Source organism: Falco cherrug, chromosome 3 (assembly GCF_023634085.1).
Source record: "Falco cherrug isolate bFalChe1 chromosome 3, bFalChe1.pri, whole genome shotgun sequence".
Classification (NCBI taxonomy): Eukaryota; Metazoa; Chordata; class Aves; order Falconiformes; family Falconidae; genus Falco; species Falco cherrug.
This window is the reverse complement of record NC_073699.1, coordinates 37,792,810-37,812,576: the sequence shown is the minus strand read 5'-3', so window position 1 is coordinate 37,812,576 and position 19,767 is coordinate 37,792,810. Positions and strand designations below refer to the sequence as shown.

The window sequence follows — 19,767 nt, the reverse complement described above, 5'->3', positions numbered from 1 at the left end:
AGGTCACTTGTGTTTAGATTTGGGCTTTTAAGAAAACTCATTGGTCAAATCAAACAATTGTCCTGTGTCTGTAGTTCTTGGTTTCTCAGAGGAGGAAGATGAAAACACGTGGGGGAAAAATCTTCCCTATATATCAAAAGGGGTCTGTTCTTCCATAAAACTTGCAATAAAAAGAGTGTGAATTTTCTTTTGGAGATCTTTGGTACAGCCAGAGGAAATAGGTAAATCACAAACCCCACCATGCAGGACAAAGAGGGCCCTTCTCCAAAGCAACCCTGCCACACACCAGAGGGAAACATGCAAATAAAGATTTAGAAGTATTAAGAAAAAAAAATTAGTTCTGCATGAGTGATCACTTGTTTCTCCCAGTGATGAACTTTCTAATATGTGAGTAAATTGACTAACAGAAAGAAAATAGCTCTCAGGGGTTTTCAATGAGATCTTCTCCACAAGCACCTCTGCTTCTTTGGTGGAGACCAAAGTCTCAGAGAGTACGAAAGAAACAACAGAAACCAAAGGATGGTGGTACAAGTAACTACACAAATGGGCTGGTTCTTGAGCTTAAGAACTCTATCCAGATTACTTGACATTTTTGCATTAGATTAGTTTGCAGGCACATATTCCAAAGTTCATGAAAACAAAGGCAAAAGCCAATTAGTCATCCTTGAGGTCCAAAAGGAAATAGGAAGGACAGCTGAAGCATCTCTCTGTCCTAGGTTAATATTAACAGACTGTTAAACCCCATTTCCACAGCAGTATGACAGCATACGTGCATGAAATCCAAAGAAGGCTTCTGGACAAAGATGACAGTAACTCATTTTGGAATGTTTGTACAGATCAGTAATTAAGAATTGCGTAACTATACAGTTTTGCCAACATAAAAGCAGCCCTTGAATATGCAGGAAAAGAAGTGAGATATCTGGGTCCAAATCTTCAAAAGTTATACAGAACTGTGGATGCCACAAGGTACTGGTGCCTAGAAGTTCCTGCAATCAAAAATAACTTCTGTATACTGCAGTTAATAGGAGCCTCAAGGAACAACTCTTATAAACTCTAGCATTCAGAATTATGGATCTTTTAAGAACTGATTTACAAGATCAATCGATGCAATAAGCTGCCTTGGCCTGTGATCCATAGTCCAACTCAAACAATACAAATGTAACTGTTGCCTCCTGTGCATTTTTTACCATAAAAGACTCTAAAGCATGGAGTCTAGGGAGTACCTTAAACCAAGGTCAGCTAAGTGACTACTTCTGTAGGCATCTTGTGCTTGTCCTTTGGATGTCTGGGGTGTTTTTTTCCCAGTGATCAGACACAAGAGGTAGAAGTCTGATAGTCTGATAGTTGAAAGGACAGAAGCATAAACCAAAAACCCAGAAGCTGCCAAAAATCATAGTTCTATAAACATCTCAAGCAGAACATTCCTAAATTCATTTGACAGCTGTTGTTCCTGACCACAGATCCATTTCCACAGAAGTGTCTGAATATACAGTGGTTCAAATAAGTCTTAATTAATTATGACTGCTTTTGTAAAAGGAAAAAAACATGGCTGAAAGTGGACAGAAGGGTCTAGCACTGTTTTTTGGTAACTGCATCCTTTCTCCATCACAGCCAGAGAAAAAATGGAGAGGACAACTAGTTTCATCATACGGTCTAAAGGGATGTTTGAGAGGTTCAGATTGACCCCTCTTGGTGATACTAAATTTATTTATACTTCCTAAATGCTACAGATAACACAGTCATCAACACTTCTGCATACAGTGTTCAAGCAATTAATTCAAGCCCACTCATCCTTTCCTGTATTTCAACATCTGGGAATTCAAAGGGCAAATACGAGTACATGGCACGTTTTACGCTGCATGCAGCAGCTCTCTATGTGGGCCTTTAAAATTTAACTCTGTGAGGTGCTGAGGATTATAAGGTCGTATCAGATAAAGGACTGAGCTCCACAGCATAAGTAGAATGTTAAACATCAAACGTGCCTCAGGCGGGTCTGGTGGATGACACCTCTCTGGAGTTGCATCCTTTAAAGATGGTTGTGCTGTGAAACAAGTTTTGCACAAGCATCAAATGCACAACCTAAACAGGTTGTCATCAGGAGCTTCCCTGGGCAGATGGAATGAGAAAGAGGTTTGATTTTTCCCTTCTTGATGTTTTCCAGGAGAGGCATGCTGCAGAGGTCCGTAGAAACAAGGAGCTCCAGGTGGAACTGTCTGGCTGAAAACAGCGATGGTGGATGTGACCCATCCCCACCATTAGTAAACTCCCCCTGCCTATATTATTATGGATCATGCGATATCAGTATGGGAAATGTATGACATGGTTTAAAAAAAAAAATAAAAATCAAGAACTCAATAAAAAAACTTTAAAAAAGAAACAAAAATAAAAACAAAAACAATGCGGTCTCTTTGCAGAATGATTTGCTTGATGTTTAAAAAACTTGGATCTTATTTTGTAAATACTTACATTTTTGTTAAAAAATACAAGTATTGCATTATGCAAGTTATTTCATAATCTTACATGTCCTGTAACAGGCTTCTGATGTTGTCTATTTCCACTCAGTTGAATTTGCTGGGTCTGTTCATATGAAGCACCTCATGTCTAATTCCATTCCCTGCGACTTTCATTCCAAACCACCACGAGGTCAGTAGTAGTTCTATGGTGCTAGAGACCAGTCATTGCCTAATAACCTAGAATGCTTTGCCATCGATAAGCTTTGTTGAAACAGTGACTAGTTCACAGGTATCGTGACTTCACATTCAGCTGTCCAAGACAAAAGGCTCTTAAAATGTAGTTTCTTTAAACACAGCTTATGCTGCAGGACTCTGTAGTGTGCTGTATAATTGAGGTTAAATTGCCGTGCAGAGTATGTGTTGCTTCTGATTTTGAAGTGAGAGGCAACAAATACGGCTGTGCAACAGAATGAAACCAAGTGGGATCAGTTTGGGGCAAATTTAAGAGACACATTGTAACCCATCAAGCTGTGACAAATTTTGAATGATGCCAAACTGCCATATAAATGCTAATTGTAAACCAAGCTTAATTCACCACTTGAAAATTTATCAATGGAGCAACTAATAGATAGCATCAAGTGGCTTTATCTGTAGGTGCCATGATCTATGATACTTATCTGATGCTACCACATTATGCGTAATAGTACAAGAGGCTACCAAATATTTCACCTGAAACCCATGAGCCAGTCGTTACCTTTTTTTTTGACACTGCTGACTTCCATTCATCATGACCTTTACTCTTCAGTGTTAGCCAACCCTACCTAGTGACAGACTTCTAGGACTAAGAGGGCTGAAGCAGGACGAATGACTAGACAGGGTGCTTGTGCCAAGTACAATATCACTAAACCTTTTACACCATCCCCAAAATAGCTGCAGTTTTGAAGTTGTCCCTACCCCCCTGGAGGTTGCTGCCTGCATATTCTACTCTTCATTAGTGCTATTTTCCTGTATGTCATTGTGAGCAAGCTGTGATTAATAAAGAATTGGGGTTCTGTGAACTGAAAAAGGGCTTGTCTCTTCTCTCGCTCCATTACTTCTCTGACATGTGCCCATGTGAGATGAAAACCTAATGTAGTCATAAAAGCATGGAAATGAGACTTAAATAAGACCTATGAATAAAACAAGCCTATTTCTTTGCTAATGTGGGATTAACCCCTGCTATGTGTTTTCCAGTGCTTAGGCTGGTTGTTTTGAAACATTACCCCATAAACTGAGCCTATAAATGTAACCTCTAGCACTGCGATTATTAAAAAAGAGAACAAACTACACACACATGCACATGCACCTCTTAATCTTGACTCAATATTGGGGGAAAAAAAGGGAATCTGGGGAAAGAAAAGTGAATAAGGTAGCTCTGGGTGCATACATCAATAGCTGCAGCAAGATTCTGGCTGTTAACACACTGATTTTCAGGGTAAAAGGGATTCATTTACAGGACTCACTGAAAAACACAGAATTGCTAGGGAAGCTGCTGGGCTGCAGAACTGAGATATAAAATTGAATTGGACCCCATTTAGAACTGGACAGGTGATCAAGAATTACCTCTAAGATTAGTTTTCTGATTTAAAGTCACAAAAGTGGCACCATTTACTTGCTCTTTTGGTGGGATGGGCCAAAAGCTCCAGATCTGTAACAGTCGGTTTCTGACCCATGCAACCTGTTTTATTTCAGAGCCAAGTTATGCCCCTGGCAGACTCGGCCTGCAGTCAAAAAGCAGCAGAAGCTGATGCAGGTGCAAGGCTGCAAGCTCAGCTCTGTGTGCAGCGAGCTATGTACCGCAGAATGAGAGCAGTACTCCAACTTGTTACGGCAGCTGCGTTTCCTTGCCTAAATTCCTTGTCTTTCTGGCAAGAAGTAACCTGGCAGAAAGGCCAAATAGCAAACTTTGAATCTGGATGTCATGAGCTTCAAAGTTGCCAAGCCTCTAAAGTTTGTACATTGCTTTAAGCCCCGGTAAAAAAGGTCATTCAGTCAAGCTTATATTCCAATTTGAAGTCTATAATCTTGGTTTGAGGGCTCCTGTATTTTAGTTACATTTCCCAATGGCAAGTCACTTACAGTTTTTCCTGTCTACTGATATAACAAGCTCTGGTCATGCCTCAATCCCTTTTCCTGTTTCTCCTGGCTATGCTTGCCCTGAAAACAGGCCAAGGACAAATCTCTGCTGCTGAGGCCAAGCAGGGCAGCCTGCATCGCCCCCATGGGGCTAAACTCTTTTCTCCCACAAACGAGGGTGTCCACACCCAAAGTGCCCCTTGGGATGGTCCCCAGCACACGCTCACCCCAGACCTGGGCATTGCCTGGGGAATGATGCTCAACAGGTACCAAGGCTGCACCAGGGAAACGAGGGAAGAGCAAGGCAGTGTGAGCACCATAGACCCATCTCAGAGCCCACGCTCTGCTCATGTTCACTTGGATCTTTTAACAGTTGTGGGTCTAGAGTTCATTTTATTTGTGTACAACTATATTTTGAAAGCCAGTTTGCCAAGACACTGCATATTTAATCTATAATAGTAAAAAGAAGTAACTGGAGAGCTGCTGTTGCCTTCTATTACTCCTGTTTCTTTACATTATTTCCTTTGTACTTTGCTTTAGTGCTGCCTTCCTAGCTCCTCACTGCTTGTGGTACCAAAAGCATGTTGGTGCCATGGGTCTTTCACGTGGAGTTACAGATTAAGGATGTCCTTGAAAAGAAAGAAAACATTCAAAACATCCACTTTTAAAGTATTACCATTCTGGCTACTTGAAATAATCTCAGTTTATTTTTCAATTCCATAGCAAGTGGAGTGCTCAGGACTTTTAAATAAAAAAAAATAAAATAGGCTGCTTCTTTGATTAACTGTAGATGCCAAACTACATGCTATGAGCCATGAGTGGCTGATGCTGACATGCAGAGCATTTTCCATAGGCTGCCTGAAACCTCCCGCAGGACAGGTGGGAGCCTGGAGCGCTGGTGTTGTGCCACACCGATGCTCCCTCCTCTCATTGAAATATATGATGGCTCAGCAGCAGGGCAGAGATGTGTAGCACATGTAGAAAGGCACTTCTGACCTGTGGTCTGTGCAGAGCCCAGGACTACGCCTCGGAATATGGGTAGGGCTCCATTTCCTATTAGTTAGTTCATCACTTATGTCAAGGCTGCCATGAGGAGACTGCTTGAGTAATCAAACTGGAATGATTCAGACCTGTCACACTTCACATGGTTCAACTGAAGCCACAAAATGTGTGCCCAAAGCAAGTCAAACATTTCCAAGGTCGGGAGGTTTGGATGTAGAGTTTAAACCCATCACTGATCCAGAACTTGAAATCAATGCCTTTTTTCTCCCCTTTACTATCACAGAGTCACAGAATGGCTGGGTTGGAAGGGACCTCTGGAGATCATCTAGTCCCACCCCCTGCTAAAGCAGGTTCCTCTAGAGCAGGTGCACCTAGAGCATCCAGGTGGGTTTTGAATGTCTCCAGAGAAGGAGACGCCACAGCCTCCCTGGGCAGCCTGTGCCAGTGATCTGTCACCCTCAGAGTAAAGAAGTTCTTCCTCACACTCAGGTGGAGCTTCCTGAGTTGCAGTTTGTTCCCATTGCCCCTTGTCCTGTCGCTGGGCACCACTGAAAAGAGCCCGGCCCTGTCCTCTTGGCACCCACCCTTAAGATACCTGTAGACATTGATAAGCATTATCACGCCTCTTGTCATGTGAAGGATGGTTGTTTTTTTTGATGACTGGAACAAAATCCTAACCTTTGTAGAGCCAAATAGCAATGTCTAGCCGTTCCTTCAGTCCAGAATTCCCAAACACATCACTGTTGTACAGCAACACCTTATGCACACGTGCACAGAGCTGTCTGCCTGTTACCAGTCCTGTCAGACGGATGGGCTCTGAGACCAGTGAGGAAAAGGGTTTTACTTCCAGCACCTTAAACCATACAGAGAAGAGAAGTACTTGTCTCTTGTTTCCCAGAAGGAGAGGGACATGGTTTAAAACCTCCATTTAGGGCAGCATGAACATCTTCTTTCTTATCCAGCTGTTGTTAGATCACCATGTTGAATCAAACCCTCTCATCAGGTATATGGTGGAAGGAAGAGAGGATTGCATGGGAAGAGGCAGGGTTTACTTCCATCTTGCAGCACATGTCCCATTCTGGTCATATTTCAGTGGTGGAAGGAGGCAGCCATTCACTCAGCAGAAGGGATACTGGGAGGCAGGTAATGGGACAATTTCAGATAATCTTTCCCCGGCCTCAGGGCCGGTGCTGCAGCGATGCTGGTGCAATAGTGCCATGCAGTGGTCTGTCTTAATAATGGGTATCATCTCTAAAAACATCAGGGATCTCAAGGATTTCCTCTGAAGGATATCCATCATGTCTGCTGCGCAGTTTACCCTAGGACTTTATATAAGGTAGGTGGTGACTTTGAAATCTGAAGTCTGAGTCCCGACGTTTTCAGCTTTAACTCCACTGTAATATGAGTGACACAAGCATGGATAGCTGTTAAGACCAACAAAGGCTGATATTCTTGTGTGGAACAAGGAGTAGCCAGGAGTTGCAACACCATCATCAGAAACTCTCGTGACTAGGGGAATATCTGTATTACTGACGTTTCAAACATGCCTAGAAAGCAACAGATAACACATAGCAGCCAGCTCAGAAGAAAGACCACGGACATGATAAAAGCAGTCAGAAGTATAGGGAAGCGCAAGAAAAGCTAGCATCAAAAACCATCAGCAGATCAGGGGCTAAATGAACCATGAAACTATTCTCACATTTGAAAAGTGGACTTCATCTCCCAGCAGAGGAGGGAGGATGGTCACCTGTGAAGCTGCCTCTCTTCAAAACACTGAACTTTCTCCACTCCCCCTCTAATACTTGGAACTGGGGCACAAGGCAGAGGGGGGCTAAAATCCAACCTACAGTATATGAGTAAATGTAACCCACAGCTGCATGTGCAACAGAAACTGGAATATGCTCTGCACTCCCAATAGATTAGGGGGTTCTCCAATGTACAATAAAATGTCTGTGTGTAAGCCACTGATAACTGCAGTGTTACACTGATGCTCTGATAGCGTGTGAGCTTTAACTTTTCCTCTGGGGAAATAAATGGAGGTTCCTTTTTCTATTCATATGTCCAAGAATGCACCTAACTGATAATTTACTTAGGGAAACATTTACCTCCTTCAAGTTTACCATGTGATGCCATGGTCCTTTCTTCTGGGGGGCAGTAAATAGCTGCTGCAAAACGCCTTCCTGCTGTAACAGGCTGCCTTTCATCAGATGGGTCTGAAAGGAAAGCAGCAGAAAAGGAAGCCTCTGGGCAGCTCCTGAAGATAGAGGACATGAAAGGCATTATCCAAGATACAGCCTGGACAAGTATGATATAAGAAAAGAAATGAGCTACACCTCAAATTTCTTTTAACTATTATAGTTGCAACAGTTTTTTAAACAATTTTTGGAAAACAAGTAAAATATAATAAAATATATTTCAATAAGATTAACTCTCAAAATGTGCAGTTTTCCAATGAGTCTTTTAGATAATAATTTCCACACGGTCATAAAAAATCCCCGTGTACAACTGCCCGTGACCAGAAGAGGGCAAGCTCTGATTATTTAACAGGCAAGTACTGACGGTTTTATTTTGAAAAGCCTGTCAAGCTGTGCACTATCCTGAAACCTGCTTCGTGGAGATGGTGCTCTACATTTGCCCTAAAATCTGGATTTGGGTTTATATAAAACATAAAAGATAGAACTTTTTCCTTGGGCAAAATTCGTTGCTTTTGCTACATTTCCTTAAGAATACAGCACCAGGCAGGTATTGTATGTAAGCCAAAGGATAAGATAGTCATCTAAATAAACAGGTTAAAATTAGGTGTTCTGTTAGTCTGGAGTTCAGGAGCTGGTTCCTACTCCTAGTAAGTCTGAACCAGCTCTCCTGAGTGCTGGATGGAAGCAGGAAAACCTCACTACTTTTCAGCTGGACTTCAGGGAGGCTAGGAAAGGGTGATGCTCACAGCAGAAGCAACCGGACTCAACAACTCATTTCTTCCTGCACTGTTTTACACTTACACATTTGCAAATGATGAAAAAAACAGTGGAGCGCAGTGGCATATGAACAGTTCTCAATTAACCAAGAACGGGTTACCCAGATTGCATATGATTCCTGACATAGGCATTAGGTTGGGAGCAGCACTGGATAAATGCATGTCTTCTGCCTTCAGGTACAGGTTTGGGACAAAACACAGCCTGTGCCTGAATTAACAGTTTCTGCTAGACCTTTAGATGTCCCCGTGAAGGGCCAGCTCAGCCTTCCTTGTGCCGTGGCCCTAGGACACCCTACCAGAGCTGGAGGGAGCCTGACTCAGCCCAGCCTGGTGTGACTCAACCCAGCCCGGTGTGTCAGCTTGGGTGCCTGCCCGTGCAGCCACAGCCTGCGGCAGAGCTGTAGGGGAAGAAGACATCCCTTAGGAACTGCTGAGAAGGAGGAGGCTGCCAACTGCCACTGGGAGACAGCAGAAAATTGACAGCAGCAGCCGGGCTGGGGGAGGACAAGGGCAAAGGTGGGGATGTCACTTCTGCTTTGAGCTCGCCCCCATCCCTGGGATGTCAGGAGAGTCCTGTGGGAAGGTGATATGTGTGCAGGTGTCATGGTTTGACCTGGTAGGCAGGCAAACACCACACAGCCGCTCACTCACTCCCCTGTCCCCCTAGGTGGGATCAGGGAGAGAAATGGGGTAAAAAAGTAAAATTTGTGGGTTGAGATAAAGATAGTTTAATAGAAGAGAAACAAAGTCTGATAATAATAATTATAGGAATGATAACAATTATGATAAAGATGATGATGATGATAATAATAGATTACACAAAACAAGTGATGCACAATGCAGTTGCTCACCACCCATTGACCAATGCCCAGCCAGTTCCCACCCAGCGGCCCCCTGCCAGCTTACTGCCTAGTTTATGCACAAAGCATGACATCGTATGGTATGGAATATCCCTTTGGCCAGTTTGGGTCATCTGTCCTGGATGTGTCTCCTCCCAGCTTCTTGGGCCCCCCAGTCTACTCACTGCTGGGGTGGTGTGAGAAGCAGAAAAGTCCTTGACTTAGTGTAAGCACTGCTCAGCAACAGCTAAAACATCAGCGTGTCATCAACATTGTTCTCATCCTAAATCCAAAGTACAGCATTGTACCAGTTACTAGGATTAAAATTAACTCTAACCCAGCTGAAACCAGGACAGTGGGATCACAGGGCATCCTGGGAGCTGCACTCTGGAGCCATCCAAGATGCCCTTCAGCACTGACACCACTGCATGGGTGCATGCCCCTGCACTCCCCAGCTCACAGCGGGTCATCAGCTTTGGGCATTACCTGCAGGTCCTGGCCAGCTGTTGGCTCTGTATCAGAGCTGACTGTAGAAATTACAATACTTTTGTATTTTTCAGTGCATTTTCACCCTCGTGCTTTATGCAATAATCAAATGCTTGGACTAGTTTTAAAAAGTTAGTAATTTTCTATGAAAGGATCCATTATGACTTTTGAAGGCAGGCAGGCATATGTGTTTTCTTAGGAGGGTACCTCTATACTTTGATACAGCTCATCAGCAAACCAAGCTGGAATTTACAACATTGAAATAACAGAGATTCTTCCTTATTATTTCCCATTATTTTTATGGTTATCCAGGGTGCTCAGTCTCTCCATATCAAGGCCAAAGACAGATATTTTTTCTTTCAGAGCTACATAGTTGTGGAGGACTAGGAGGCAGTGAAAAACAAAAAACCCACCTAATACCGTTTTCCCTACTTAGTCATTTTACCAAGAAGTTGATAAGCCAGACATCTTCTTCCAGAGCTCTGGAACACACGGTGTTTACAGTGTTGCCAGGCACGCTTTTGGTCAGTACAAGCTGCTGCTGTGCCTGGCAGGTCCCAGGCAGGGCTGGGGAGTCCCACGCTCCCGCCAGGCAGCCTGCACACAGCTGCACTGTTTGGATGCTGTGATTGTTTACCCAGGCTGTTTGCACCATTTGGCCTCCAGGCCAAAGCATCTTTAATGTTCATAGATGTAGCAAGCAGTCTTGGCCATACAAAGTCCTTTGCATTGCCCAAAGCATCTGCTGGCTCTTGTGTCCCATATGCAAGGACGTATTCAAACAGCCCTAAGCTCCCTGGCCTGGGCTTAGAGCTGGCTGAGCTCAGCCAGTTTGAAAACAGGATCTCCCCAGTCAAGCAACTCCATGCTGGGAGTCCCAGCACACACAGACGCAAGCTCCCAGCTGCTGTAGCACAGCTGGTGGGCTCCGGCTCACCGCTGGCTTGGCTCGGCTGGTGCAGTGGGCAGGCAGAGCCACCCCGGCTGCGCAGGTCTCTGCAGACCCTGGAGTCAAGGCAGAGCTGGCACTTTGTCCTCAACCAGACTCCAGCTCTTTTTCCTCCAGTGCAGCAGGTTCCTCTGGTCAAGGCTTCCCATATCATGGTTCCTCACTCTTCCTGCAGCCAGGCTGGCTGCTGCTGTATTTTTCTATTAAAGCCCAGTTAGTCGTTGGGTGTTCTGTGAGTTTTGTGGGTATTAAAGTGAATCTAATTCCCTCTCTCCTCCAGGAGGCATTTGGTCAGTCCAGCTGTCTGCTGTGATGCTGAGGCTGACTTCCAAAGCCACTCGGCCACTTCCCTCGCTGCACCTCCCTGCCAAGACCTCTGCCAGAGGTGGGTGGGATGGGAAGAGTGTGGGCAGGACTTGTGGGTTTGTCCTGTAGCTCTGAGCAGGGCTCCCCAACAGGTTGACTGATTTTTTTAAGCTTTTCCAGACTCTTTTTTCTTTTCCTACTGTTTTCCTCTGGATTAGACAAGTCCCTAACTGCAAGAATGATGTCTTGAAGGTTTTGCATCTTTAGAACCTTCACTTACAAGTGCAGCAGCACTGGGTCTGAGACCAAGCAGTCATTTGGCCCAGTACTCAGCCACTACCGGTGCCAGTTACAGATGCTCAAAGATGAGTATAGCAACAGTACAGACACATGGCAATGCTCCTCCAGGCTCCAACAATATGCACTTCTAAAGCTGCTTGAGCAATAATTACATAGTACATTAATATCCCTGATGGATATTTTCTTTTATTAAGACGTCTAATCACTTTTTCAGGCCAATGCAAAACTTCTGGTATCTGTAGCATCTCATGACTGTAAGCCCCACAGGTGTTTGATTTTACCTGGTAGTGGTGTCTGCTATCTGCTGTGTCTTCAAGAAGCTCATCAGTTCTTTCAAAAAAAGACAGGCAGGCAAGAAACTCTGAAGTTGTTGTGAAACAAGGGAAATTTCCTGGATAAAGATCTTCTGTTCCTCCAGACCAGCAGCTCCCCAACACTCTGAACCCTAGTCACCCACCCCTACTCTAACACCAGCACGAAAGCAGTCATCCCTCAAAGGTACAGTTTGCTTGTCTATACATTGCCAAATTATTGTACTTCTTCCCCATTTAAGCAGTGCAACTCTTGAGGCTTGCTCTGTTTCAACAGCCATGCTCCACGGTGTCACACACGGAGGTACAGATGTGCCTCCCTGGCCTGCACAAGCCAGCTCCTGTTCCTGGCAGTCACCAGCCAAAGCGTAGTCCTTCCCCTGAGGAGGGAGCCTCCCTCCACCCAGTGTCTCAGGAGTGGGATGGTTCTTCTCCTGACTCATGGATACCCATGCTCATTTCCAATTTTCAAAGCTTCTGGCCTGGGGCGAACAGCTGCCACACAAAAACCCTCCTAGGTAGCACAGGTCACCCAGAGATGCTACTTCTTACTGCTGTAAGCATGGAGCACTGTCCCAGTTCATATGGAAAACTGGATTTTTTTCTATGTTTTAATACTAGAAAAATTCCTCTCTTTTTATTTGGGCCAATAAAACATAGGGAATGTTTTTTCATCTTCCTATTTTACTCGTTTCTGAGAGAAATTAGATTTTTCTTAGTTTGGAGGAAAATAATTCACTTCGCTGGAAGGGGATCCCTGCTTTCCCCTGTCCTGTAACACAGGGGGACCACCATGCAGCCAGATACTATTTTACCTGTAATGCTCTACGGATTCTCCAGGAAAAAGGAGAAAGGCAAGAGGTTTCTAAATCAAAGATAATTGCTTCCCAAGGGAATAAAGCACATAGGTATAGCCTGTACCTCTCCTTTTTTCCACCACACTTCAGACTATTTTCCAATGGACTTAAAGGCAGGACAAAACCAAGAATTCAACTAAGTATCCCATCTTGACAGAGCTCTGTATGCATTTTGTAGCTTTAAAGTCCTATGCCCAGCATAGGATGATGTACAGATCTGGAGTGTAAACAAAAATGAATAATTAAAAAAGAAACACACCATGCTTCTAAGCAGTATATTGATCTCTGCGGAATGTAGTATTGATCTTTCTCTCCCTGCAGTGGAAATCAAACACAAATAATCTGATGCTGATTCCCAGCATGGCTATACCCGTAAACTTAATCTTTCTTGGTTTGTGTAACACGGGAAAACATGATCTTTCTCATTCAGTGATTTATTCGTTATTCTGGTGTTAACAATGACTTATTTTCTTTCCACTAGCCTTTTAGTAGAAGCTGTAGCTGACTGAAAGCACAGAAAAGCCTTTGCACAGTGCATATTATCTCACTAAGAAAAAGGCTTAGAACATGCTTTCGCATCTTTGCATCACTATGAAGACAGTATTGTTCTTCAGCTGACCTCTATGTTTACACCGGTCTTAAAAGAAAGCAAACAGAAATTGAATATGAAATTATCTCCATTACACTCAGCCAGACAAGGGCTGGCTGAAAATACAGCTGCAAGTAGCTAGAGCAGTTGCAGTTTTATTCAGCAGCTGTTCTTAAAGAAAAACTATAAATTTGAAATTTCAAAATGCCTACAGAAGAGTCAGAACAACTCCACAATTTTCTCAAAATTAGGTAATGCTCTTGAATCTTACCATCTTGAGGGTTATTTCTGAGAAAATGTCTGAGATGGAGATAAGTTGCATCAATGAAGTGACAGGCTTTAGGAAGACAAAAGCAAGTGGGTATGTGGGTGATACCATGAATATTCATGCTATTTATTGCATTGCATGAGATAGCTGCTACACCACAGAGGTAACCATGTCAGTAATCACAGATATTTTATTAAATTTAAATCTGAGGAACAAGTCCACTATAAAATTAAGGATGTGGCACCTTCAATAGCAAGGGTAGCAATCAGCCTGCTACTGGAGAAACTGTTACCTGCGTGTCTTCATAGGCATTGGGTATGATATGTCCCTAAAGCAATATAATCTATGAAGCATTAACCACACCATATGGAATTATAAAATTATTTTCACATAACTATTGAAAACACTGCAGAAAAAAAACCCACCCTCTGACAAAGGGGCCAGCAAGGAGGATTTGTCATGTACAAGAAGAGAAATAGTCTATAGCCGAGCACAGAAACAGCCTCCTCAGGAACCAGAGGCCACCTGCACGGCACAGAATGGCCACTCCCATGCAAAGAGCAGGCCAGATATGTACATGGTTCTGGTGAAAATGTCCTGCATTCAGCTGGCTGCAATTATCTGGCCACCACTAACAGATTTTAAGATGCCTTCGAAAAGTCGCTGGAAGCACAGATACTGTTCCTATACATGGCATTAAATTCAAGGCAACTCAAAGCAGAAAGTAAAGCTTTTCTGATTTTGTCTTCTCACTCACATTTTGGAGGACTCACATGATACCTACCTTAGTTAAGTGGGCCTCTCTGATGGTCCAAGTTCCCAAACAAGTGCCTTAGGTACCCTTACAAGTTACCATCCTCTGAGTAAGCCTGTGCATGGCACTGGGGATCGTTTGGTACAGCAGTCATAAGAAAATGTGAATTCAATAACTTCTCAGGTGCTATTGAACATCTTAGGAAGGACACCACCACCCTTACTACAAACTGCTTAATATTTTCCAACAAAAGAGGTCTCAGAGACCACGGTAGAGAAAAATATGTAAAGGAGACAGCAGACAATTTCCAAAATATGCCTGGTTACCCCATCTTCTGTATTTTTTCCATCATGCTATAAAACAAGAAAATACTCACAGGTCCTGGTAAAAGTGTTTCATGGCAAATGCAGGTCATTCTTTGGGATTTGCATAAGGGGGTAAAGTAACATAAATAACAAGGTAACACATCATTTTGGGTGTTTGGACCTCATCAATTCATAGGTGCTTCTTGAAAGAGTGCAATGCTTACCCTATGGAAAACTGTTTAAGTCACACACAAGGACTTGCATAGAATCTAAACTTGTTGTCAAACTGAAGAAGTGTTTAATTTGCGAATAATCCACTTTGCCTCTCAAAAACCAGATGTGGATCTGCAAAATTACTTAAGGATAAGTTTCTTTCCCTTTCCCATTAATCACAATCTGACTTACTTAATCTATTTAAGCCAAGACCATTTTCATGAATTCTTAAAAGAGAATGCGGGTGTTTAGACTGGGTGTTAGGAAGTATTTGTTTACTGAGAGGGTGGTCAAACACTGGAACAGGCTTCCTAGAGAGGTGGTCGATGTCCCAAGCCTGTCAGTGTTTAAGAGGTATTTGGATAGTGCCCTTAATAACATGCTTTAATTTTGGTCAGCCCTGAATTGGACAAGCAGTTGGACTAGATGACTGTTGTATGTCCCTTCCAATTGAACCAGTCCAATTCCTATCCTATCCCATCCCATCCCATCCTATCCTATCCTAAATGAAATCGCTGTGGTATTCTGAGCATATATGGAATTCTTTAACTGGACATTGCTAGTAAGTGCTGCAAATGTTTTGTATTATATTAGGATTTAATTGGTTTTGATATTTACGTTTTCATCCCTAAGGAAATACTGAATCAATTTTTGATGTTGAAACTTTATCTCAGTTTTTATTATTCTAAAGAAAAACTGATGGTGCTATAACAGTCACAATAAATTCATCCTCAAAGTAAAATCTTTTCAGTTATACATTTAAACCTTTGCATGTTAAAAACCACACAATTGAAAATTAACTGTAAACTTCATAGAAAAGGACAAGATAACATTTAAGAGATGTGGTCATTCATTTGATCTTTGCACAGCTAATGGAGGATTTGATGTGAATATTCACTAATACCAACAGAAATGTGTACTACAGTGTCAGTAAATGTTGAATCAAGCTCCAAACAGGTCATTCATAACCTCATAGCTGAAAAGCTGAGTCACTGTAAAAAGGAAACATTTAGAGTCACTTGAATAAATAAGAAAAGGCGCACACTACAGCCCTTCAGACAACATCCTCTTTTTATCTGGATACCATGGCATAATTTTCCCTGAAGTGGAAAGCACATTGCTGTTGATCTGGAACTATGGCAATCATTCTTTCATTCATCACATGCAGCCAAACAGTAGCTGTATCTGACTGCAAATTGAAAAAAAAAGCAGTATCAGCAAACGAAATACCGTCTTTGGCTTCCTACAAAGAAAGAATTTACCTGATTAAATATCTGTGTGTGACTCTGTGTGGGACTCAGCTCAGGAGCTGCATCTCTTCACTCTCTGACACAGATGAACTTTCTGGGTGAGCTACCTTCCAGCTTGCCAGAGCTCTCACGAGTTTATCAGTCTTTGTTACATTATTAATGAAGCCGTCAGAACAGTAGGTTTGGTACAATACATACAGACAATAACAGACTCTACATCTCAACAAAGTATCTAAGCAGTAGTATGTATTAAGAGCAAGACGTCATGTGTTGAATGCAAGGCAACATTGGTCTCATGTCAACAGCAAGAAGAAATGCACGGAGGAGCTTGCCTGCTTTACCATAACTCCCAGTCACAAACGAACCTATCCTCAAAGCAGAAAGTCAGGCCACAGCCCTGTGCATCCTATCTGAATCTTCCATTGTGTTGACAGCTAAAACCAAAGTCAAGGACATGTTGTATAGGTTGTAGCTAGGCATCTGTGAAGGTAACTGCAAAGATTACTTATATCTATTTTAATCCATCCCAAAGAGGAGTTTATTTATCAGCCCTTTTGGAGAGAGATGTAAATGACAGAACATTTATACTCACTTGATTTAATGATAAATGGTTTTGGGTGTGGCCCCAGTGGTCCATCACTCAGAACATCTGAGGGAACCAGAAGGAACTGCTGGGAGTAGGAGAGCACAATAGTGATTCCATGTCATTTAGAATTATTTAGGATTCTGGCAGGGTACCCCAAGTGAGCACAGCATCATGTAGGAGCTGAATGAGGGAAGAACCTCGTTCATCCCAGTGTTAAAAAATGACTGACCTTTGAAAAAATCCACTGGTAGTTGTATGTACCAGAGCAGGCTCGAAGTAAAGACAACAACAAACGATGCCTGGTGATGACAGCTAAAACCAGAGTCCTAAAACATATATCTGCTAAACAGAGCCAAGAAAATCATGAGCTTGTGCCTCTGATCAAAGGCCACCAATAAAGAGCTGCAGCATTCCTTGGCACGTTCAGGAGATCCCATGGCTATTTTTGACAACTACCATGTGGTGGCCAGCCAATATATTCTGCAGATGGGCAGATGATCGCATCTTGTTGCCAAAAAGCTTTATGAAATTTACTCTCTTAAAGAAATCCACAGTATTTCTAAGTTCTTTCCCAGGCAGGAGCATCTCAGCAGAGGGTGAGCTGCAGCAAAGTGTACAGCAGGTCATGGGGCACTTCAGCTCACTTGTCAAAAGACGGTGCAGAGCTTGTGGTGCTCTTTCAGCCAATTCAGGGGACATCTCAAAGCCACCCGTACGCCCAGAAGAAGGGTTGTGTCGAGGCCATGGAGGTGCCTTTGTCACGGGTGAAGTCTGTTCCTGGGCACAGACGTGCTGTTTTGCAGTGCACCTCAGGCAACCAGCACAAACATAAATCTGTTCAGATTTGAGGGGTGCTTTATAGAGAGGTGAAGCCCCTTTGAGTAACACTCTTCTGTCAGCAGAAAATACATCATGTGGATATTATGCCAACTGAGCATCTCTTTCAGCATTTTCAAACACAATGTCACGTAGGAGGGTGCAAAAGAAGTAGTGAGAAAACAAAAGAAACTGCAAGCCAGGGTCTTGCAAGTCTCCAGTGGAAATGGTTTTCATGTCAAATGACATAAGCGTCAAACATGAGTCACTGCTGCCATTTCTCCCTGCCCAGAAGAGGGAAATGTATACTCTGTGGTCAAGGCAGAGCAGGACAGGATGATGGATATTATGCTGTTTGATTCCAGTGCAAATGACCTGTTAGGGTTTAAGAAAAGTATCTCTCTGTAATGCATATTACATTTCTATCGCACTCCATGAAGGACTGGAAACTGAGCCTTCCCGCCAGTGTGCATTTACCAACATTTCAGTGACAGAAAGCAATACTCTTGGAAAGCTCTCCCGAACTACTGCCCACATTTGGTAGCTGTGGTGACTAATACGAAGTTGCTGTTTTAAGAACAGCATTGGAACAAGAATACTGTAGTTCTGTTTCGCTTTCCTCCCTGATTTTATGCCAAGTGCCAGCAATGACTGACAGTTTGATGCAAAGAAAAGTTGAGGTTGGAGTGTTATTATTTAGACATTAAAAAGATGAAGCACCTGCAAAAGTGTGTACACATCAGACGTCTTTTCTTTTTGAGTGCATGGTCTTGTATAAAGGAGGCTGCTTAAACTAAGAGCAAAGTGGGTCAGTCCTCAGCCATTGCAGTAGTTTGAGCAAACCTCCACCGGCTCACAAATGCCAGGAATCTGGCCTATTGTCTGCTTTTCAACCCCGCTTTATTGTCTGTCGGGTTTTCCTTCAGTTTACCCAAGTTTAGTGTACTTCAGTAACTCAGTCAACAGAGGGAAGTAGATGGCAAACATTCCCTCCCAGGAGCCTGGGCTTCCTTTCTGGCACTTCAGCAACATGAGAAGCAAACCCTGTGCTTTGCCATCATCAGGTTCCCTCCCTAGCCAAGGCATCGCTGCCTCTTAAAAGTCAAAGCGACCTGGTTCGGTTTTGATACCAGCACTTGTTCGACAAATTGTCTAGAATTAAGCATCTGTTAGGAAAAAAATTGTTAACACTGATCCTTCCCTGCTCAACTGGATGCCTTATTGGTGCGCACGTTGTTAAGGTCACGCCATGCCAGCCCTTGCATGTGATGCACAGGCCAGGTTACCTCTGAGATTGTAGAAGGAAGTTCAGGGTCCGGGAAGGAGGATCTGCAGTGACGCCCACAACTGCTGTTACTTTCTAGGCGTGCTTGTCTGTGAGCCTGCAGGACTCCGATAGTCCAGTGGGTGCACTGCATTCCACTTTTTGGACTGGGCTTCCCGGTACTATTTTCTCATTTTTTAATAACAGTTCATTCAAACCTATTAAGACCATAAGCATGACTTCTCATCTGGAATAGGTATTTGCAGAAGTGTAATGCTCTAGCTCCATCAAGATGCCAGTACAGCTCCAGAGCAGAAAGTTATTTCCTGACACTAGATTATTTTCTGTAAGGGATCTCTCAGTACTCAGTGGTACTGAAATTATTATTTTGAAGTTTTGACCATTTTCAACACTTGATCCCGCAGGTCCCAGGAAGAAATGGCACTCTTGGACTGCAACAGTGATCTCATCCCCATGAAGACAGCAGGGTGAAACTTCAATTATTACCCATGGTGCCAAGCCTCTGCACAGGTTCTTGGGTTTGTTTTGTTTATTTTAAGGAAATCGTCTTTCCCTTGTGCCCCACATGTTAGAACTGAGCCCAGACACAGTTGCTGGCCTTAGAGGGAAAGAAAACCAAAGGGAGTCAGCCCACTGTACCCCAACCTGCAGAAAGCCAGAGACGTCAGGAGACAATACATGCTATAAAGTCCTCTGCTGGAACAAAAGCACCCTCATTGCACTCTCATTCTCTTTTAAACCAACAGAGTTGTAAAATTTATTTCTATAGGCGTCTATTTTCTCTCTCTCATAAAATTGTATGAAAGCGTTTCCCAAATAGCTCCATTGCTATTGTGTAGCCAACACCCCCGCCCCAAACAGCACTCCTTTGGTCCCATGGGCCATGCCACTGAATACACTGATTGCTCTGCTGCCTCACAGCCTTCCTCCTCTGTCTTGTGAAAGCCAGAGCATAAAATGAAATTGTTCCAGAGACATTAATTTGTAATGTGTTTTCTGTACACTCCCTAAGAAGAGACATAACTGACATATTTTTGCATGTCCTCCGGAAAAATTTTCCTACCTGCTCTAAGGTGGTTTAGTCTTTCTTCTCTTACAAGGGACCCCTAAAC

At 43.2% G+C, this 19,767-nt stretch overlaps 1 protein-coding gene across 1 annotated transcript in view; it reads left to right on the top strand.

Moving 5' to 3' along the window:
- Positions 1 to 3,519, top strand: part of STMN2 (stathmin 2) — a 41,355-nt gene extending 37,836 nt beyond the window's left edge. The window contains exon 5 of the mRNA XM_005432215.4: positions 2,162 to 3,519. Coding sequence (XP_005432272.1) covers positions 2,162 to 2,221 — 60 coding nt within the window. The 3' untranslated portion in view covers positions 2,222 to 3,519. The remainder of the gene's footprint in view (positions 1 to 2,161) is intronic.
- Positions 3,520 to 19,767: the final 16,248 nt, after the last annotated feature.